Below are 6,000 nucleotides of genomic sequence, written 5' to 3' on the forward strand. Positions count from 1 at the left end.
AATTACTTATATAATCATGCGTAAAGAAATGGAAAGATGCCACAGGTTGTGAAAACTGGCATGGGGGTAGGAAGGGCAGTGGTTGTGGGCAGGGGGTGATTAGCCAATAAGGAAGAGCAGAGAAGAAGGAAATAGACAATATTTTTTTTAATAGGTATGCACAGCAAAAACAGTATGATTGATACAATTTCATTTGTGTAAGATTATATGTTTTTATGTTTATATATGCATTAACAGATGCATGAAAATATGATCAAAATATTAACATTTTATTGCACATTTCAGACACCTTTACTTTCATGCTTATAGAAATTGCTAATTTATTACAATGAGTATAATCAGATAAAAATAATAAAGTTATTTGGTGTTCTTGGTACTTTTTAAGATCTAGACACTGACATTCCTATTGGTGTTTTATGGTTTTGTTTTTTTGTTTGATTTTTGTTTCTGGTACGTGTGTGTTGGTGTTTTTACCTAGCGTCAATGAAGAAGGTAAAATCCCTGCGAGATCCGTCTGCCAAGATGTCAAAATCAGACCCTGATAAACTGGCCACTGTCAGAATAACAGACAGCCCGGAGGAGATAGTGCAGAAGTTCCGCAAGGCTGTGACGGACTTCACCTCGGAGGTCACCTACGAGCCAGCCAGCCGAGGGGGCGTGTCCAACCTGGTGGCCATCCATGCAGCAGTGACAGGGCTCCCTGTGGAGGAGGTGGTCTGCCGCAGCGCTGGCATCGACACCGCTCGCTACAAGCTGGTGGTGGCAGATGCTGTGATTGAGAAATTTGCTCCAATTAAGAGTGAAATTGAAAAACTGAAGACGAACAAGGACCACTTAGAGAAGGTTTTACAAGCTGGGTCAGCAAAAGCCAAAGAATTAGCATATCCCGTGTGCCAGGAGGTGAAGAAATTGGTGGGGTTTCTATAGGAAGTTTCAACGAGTCACAAAAAGTCTTTTCTATCTTGTGGTCCACGCACTCCTATTAAGGCAGCTTTCCTCACAAGCAAACAATTATAGTTCGGGGACACACAGTTTGGTGTACCTGATCATTGGCTTCATTTGATGAATAATGATTTGTAGCCTTCAAATAGAGCAATGTTCTAAATCCCATCAGCGAAATTCTGTGGGGAAAAAAAAAGAGCAAACAAAGAAGGCATAGCTATCTGAATCCTCAATTATGTGAGGCACACTCGGCCTTATTTATTCACACAAATGTGATTGAGGTAAGTAGCAATTTGGCAAGTGCGTGTTTCATTTTTGTCTCTGAAGTCCTTACTGTCACAGGTGCTCACTTTCTCTATCCCACCCCTTTTAAAAAGTAATATGTAGAAGTTTTAGGCTTATAATCCTTGGGATGCCATTTGAACCAATTTGTGTTCAGATCTCATAAAAATAGGTTGATGATTATCATTCATTTGTCACTGAGATGGTACCTGCTTTATTGTATTTAATCTATTTATCTCCCAAGAGACCACACTGACTATTCTAGCGAGTATTATTTGGGTTTTTCGTTTGTTTTTTAAATTCAGAGATACATGGTATGACCTTCTGAGAAGGTTGCATTATTTCAGCTTGATTTATTTATTGTACAAAAGCCCGAGTCCATACATTATGTTCTTAATAAGTACTTCCTTGCATTTGTCTCTCAGTTTAACATCACCAACCCACTGTGAAATCTGTAGGAGAGGAATTGCCGTTTTACACCTGAGGAGCATGAAGCTTAGAGAGTACAGTTAGCTTGTACAATATCTCTCCGTGAGTAAGAAGCAAATCCAAGATCAAAACCTTTACTCCTTATTCCTAAGAATAGCGCTTTTTTCATCAGCACAGAAGTCAGAAGTCAGAGAAGCCACATGTTTGAGACTACAAGCATTCTTGTTTTGAAAGTGGGTACTGGAAATATAAGACCTGAACTACTGACACTGTTTATATCAGCAAGTCAACCACTAGCTGCCAGCTTTAAACCTGGATTCAGCCAACCTTGGTCACATTTGTTACTCAGAATCCCCAAGGCCGGTCCCAAGTCCTGTCTCCTATGCTTATTTCAGAGACACTTCAAAGTATATTCTGCCCGACTGCAAGAGTAGTTGGCCTGACAAGTCAGCTTTTCCCAGTGAGCGGGAGCTTCTCATCTTACCTTTACCTCAGTCTAAGTAGTAGCAAGTCACTCTAAAAACTACCTTCTCTGCACATCCCTTTCCCACACCTGAAAGCGGAAATGATAATTGTGACTCAGCACACCAGGGCCTGATTGATTTTGTAACAGAAATTACTTGTAAGTTTTTTGCCAATCGTCACCATTTATATATGAGTGACGAGCATGTTGGGCAAAGAATTTTTACTCATTTCCTAAGAGAAGAAAGTAGAGTGGTCCTTTTATCAGAACAGATGTAAATACACCTAACACTGCATCCCAGAATCCAAATTAAAAGACCCTTTTTGGATCTTTTCTTGGAATGGGTTGTCTAGAGTGGGCTTATCTAAGGAGCTCCTTTGGCATATTTTCTGCAAGCCTCTTTTTTTTGTTGTTTGGTTGGTTTTTTCCTTTCAAAGAAACCCTAGTATGAATACTGGAAAATGACTAAATTAAAGGTGGATCTATCAAACTGTCCGTGTGTTTTCTTTACCCCCTTGCCACACCTTTCATCCGAAGAACTAAAGGCACCGTGGAAAGAATCTCAGAGGAGGAAAACCAGATGACTTGTGGTAACTTCTAAGGAGCAAATCCCTGTACAGAAGAGGTTGGCTTGTGAGAATCCTGTTGTTGTATGAAAGTGACCTGAGGACTCATCAAGTCTAATATCCAAGTCCATAATGACTGAGAGAGGTGTCCCTTGATCTCAGGAAGCTGATAAAAGAGCCAAGGCTAGAACCTAGATTTGTTTTTACACCCCTTCCACTTGCCATTTACAGGACTCAGCACAATCTTCTTATTGAGATGAAAAATTGGAGAGAAATCCAACTTGCGGCTTACCTTCTAGGTGATTTTAATTGTTTTTTTCTGTATGTTTTGTGGAGAGTTGAAATGAAAGACACTTAGATGGTGGTAATAATGCTCAGGTAACTTGGTGCTCTGTAGCTCCACCTACTGACAAACCATACTTCAAACCCACCTTGACAGACTGTCACTCAAAATACAGCGGAGGTATCTTGCCCTTTGTAGGTGCCTCACAAACATCTATCAAAATAATGTCAGAACATGGGCTAGAGAGTCCTAATGAAGTATGGATTTTTTTTTGTAAGAAACCTTCTTGATGCAGACCATAAAGATGCCAATCATGAAACAATAACTAACACCTGAGTCCTCACTATGTATCAGGCACCATTACTCAATATCTTATAACAGTGTTTTTCAAAGTGTGGTCTCCAGACCAGCAACATGAGCATCACCTGGGAACTCATTAAGGATGCAGATTCCCTGGCTCTACCCCAGACCTACTGAAGCAAAACTTTGCAGATGAACCCAGCAATCCGTTTTAACAGCCGTCCAGGTAATTCTAACGCATGCTAAATTTAAAGAGCCACTGCTTTTATATATATTCTCTCATTTAGTCCTCATAACACAATAAAGTGAAACTATTATCAATCTCTTGTTACTAAGGATGAAACCAAGGCTGAGGGGGTGGTGAGTAATTTGCCTAAGATAGTTCAGCTTCCAAGAGCTAGTCAGGTCGTCTGATCCAGAGTCCCACTAGGCCACAGTGGCTCCTGCACAATGTCTCCTGCTGTATGTGGGGTAATATGCTCTGAAGCTGCACTGTCCAATATGGTCTATGCCCATTTAAATTTGAATTAATTAAAACTAAATTAAAAACTCATTTCCTCAGCAGCACTTTCAGGTGCCCAGTGGCCTCAGTAGCTATTGACTAGCGTATTGGACGGCACAGACGAGAGGACTGCAGTCATCACAAATGTAAGGCATTCAGCTTATTCATTTTGCTTATAATAGGTCAAGCACATACAGTTGAGGAATCTCCCTGGAGAATTCTTTTTTTTATTTTTTTGCGGTACGCGAGCCTCTCACTGTTGTGACCTCTCCCGTTGCGGAGCCCAGGCTCCGGACGCGCAGGCTCAGCGGCCACGGCTCACGGGCCCAGCCGCTCCGCGGCGTGTGGGATCTTCCCGGACCGGGGCACGAACCCGTGTCCCCTGCATCGGCAGGCGGACTCTCAACCACTGCGCCACCAGGGAAGCCCTCCCTGGAGAATTCTTCAACTGGAGAATTTATGAAGGTAGTAAAAGGATTAGTTGAGAATGACAGACCTTATAGTTTCCCAAAATTAGTATCTGTAGTTTCTTAGATAATAAGAGCACATATTACATACTTGCTATATGCCGGGTACTTTGTGTGTTTATATGTGATATCTCATTTACTATTTATATCATAAGATAGAAACTATTAGTGCTATTTCTTCAAAAAAGTAAAGAAAGACTCAGTAACTTGCCTAAAGCCACACGTTATTATTAGTCTGTAGTTTCTGCTAGTTAGGAACCCAGTGGTATCTCTTAACTATAAGTGTGCCCAAGGAAATGGTGTGCCCCTTCTTGACTAGTCTAGATTCTGTTCCTCTCCTGCACGTCCCATTGTCTTAGCCCTCACATCCCCCTCCCTGCCTTCTGTCTTCCTTCAATGCTCTTATAATTATTCCCCCAAAGGTCTTGGTTTGTGCACACAGCACAGTCTTTAGGCTGCTTTCTCCCAGGCTTTGTTTCCTGCGGTTCACTCTGTCCAGCACTGTGTGCCTGTGTTACTAGGTAATGGGACTGTGCCATGGGATAGCGCTTGGTCTCCTCTTTAACATGATGACTGTGTCTGTTCTCATCGACTCTGTGTTTTCCCTGTGTGACCAACATTCCCTTTTCACTCTGTCAGCTGGAGGGGCCTTTTGAAATATTTTTGGCTGGGAAGAGTCAATTCCTCTCTAAAATTGAGCTGAAAACAGATTGCCTATTGCTAGCACGTAACATTTTCAAACACCCCCCTAGACAGACAAGCTAGAGGCTTCACCGTTAATCATTTAAGCCCTCATATGTTAACTTTCAACAGTTCTGTTATATTGGCTAGGCTGGGATTATCTTATTTCTCTAGGAAGGAAACTGGGGCTCAGAGCATTAGTGACTTATCCTCAGATATGTAATTCAGCATTATGACAAAAGTTTACGTAGGGCCTGCTTTGTGAAAAGCACAGGGGAAATGCGATATGCCTATAACTTAGAGGAGAGCACACAGAGATACTAGCTAGCACATGTTGGTCGAGCACAGGAATGAGCAATTAACCAAGATGTTTAGGGAAGGAATAAGACAGATATAGGATAGGAGAAAGGGCTTTCCTATCAGAAACTAGGACACAGAAACATGAAATTTGCTTTAGGGCAAAGCAAATCCATACAGTATGTGAGCAAACTGAGAATGGAAATATTAGGTGGAAGCATATGAAACTGTCAGTATTTGATTATTACTTTTTTACCAACAAAGCTGGCAGTTCCATGTGGATCCACCTGATGCATCCAATGAACAAGCATTTTGTGGAGTGCCTGTTTTGCAGGCACCATCTAAACACCAAGAATTAGAAATGAGACACAGTCCCCAGCCTCAGAATCCTCCCTGCCTGTGTGGAGGTGAACATGGAAAGCCAGTGAGAGGTAGAGTAGCAACTAGAACCAAATCTTCTGAGTCTTGTACCTCCCCGGAATACCTCAATCAGCTCAGGCATTCACTCTAATTATTTGAAATACGGCTTCTAAGTGTTGCGCTCAGTGGCTCTCGAATAGAATACTTAGTGTTGGGTACAGCCATGTTGGCTCTGTGGAATGCGACTCGTGTCTTTTAAATGTTCCTTCCCCGCTCCTACCCACCACGTACACACGGTAAAGCAGGATGACGGCCGCCCTTTTCTAGAAGGTGTTTCTGGAAAGCAGACGATGACATGGCTTTGTGTGGCTCTGTAATAAAGTAATCTGCTTTTACCTGGTCACTGTCTTACTCATCATATCCACCTT

The 6,000-nt window shown here is 42.0% G+C and overlaps 1 protein-coding gene across 2 annotated transcripts in view; it reads left to right on the forward strand.

Annotated features, from left to right (window-relative positions):
* Positions 1-2,609, forward strand: part of WARS2 (tryptophanyl tRNA synthetase 2, mitochondrial) — an 87,360-nt gene extending 84,751 nt beyond the window's left edge. For both annotated transcript variants that reach the window (XM_022583944.3, XM_089917018.1), the window contains one exon: positions 479-2,609. In XM_022583944.3, coding sequence (XP_022439652.2) covers positions 479-927 — 449 coding nt within the window. In that variant the 3' untranslated portion in view covers positions 928-2,609. The remainder of the gene's footprint in view (positions 1-478) is intronic.
* The last annotated feature ends 3,391 nt before the right edge of the window (positions 2,610-6,000 follow it).

The sequence above is a fragment of the Delphinapterus leucas genome, chromosome 1 (genome assembly GCF_059928025.1).
Source record: "Delphinapterus leucas isolate spDelLeu-1000000601 "Yukka" chromosome 1, BTC_Dleu_Yukka2, whole genome shotgun sequence".
NCBI classification, from domain to species: Eukaryota; Metazoa; Chordata; class Mammalia; order Artiodactyla; family Monodontidae; genus Delphinapterus; species Delphinapterus leucas.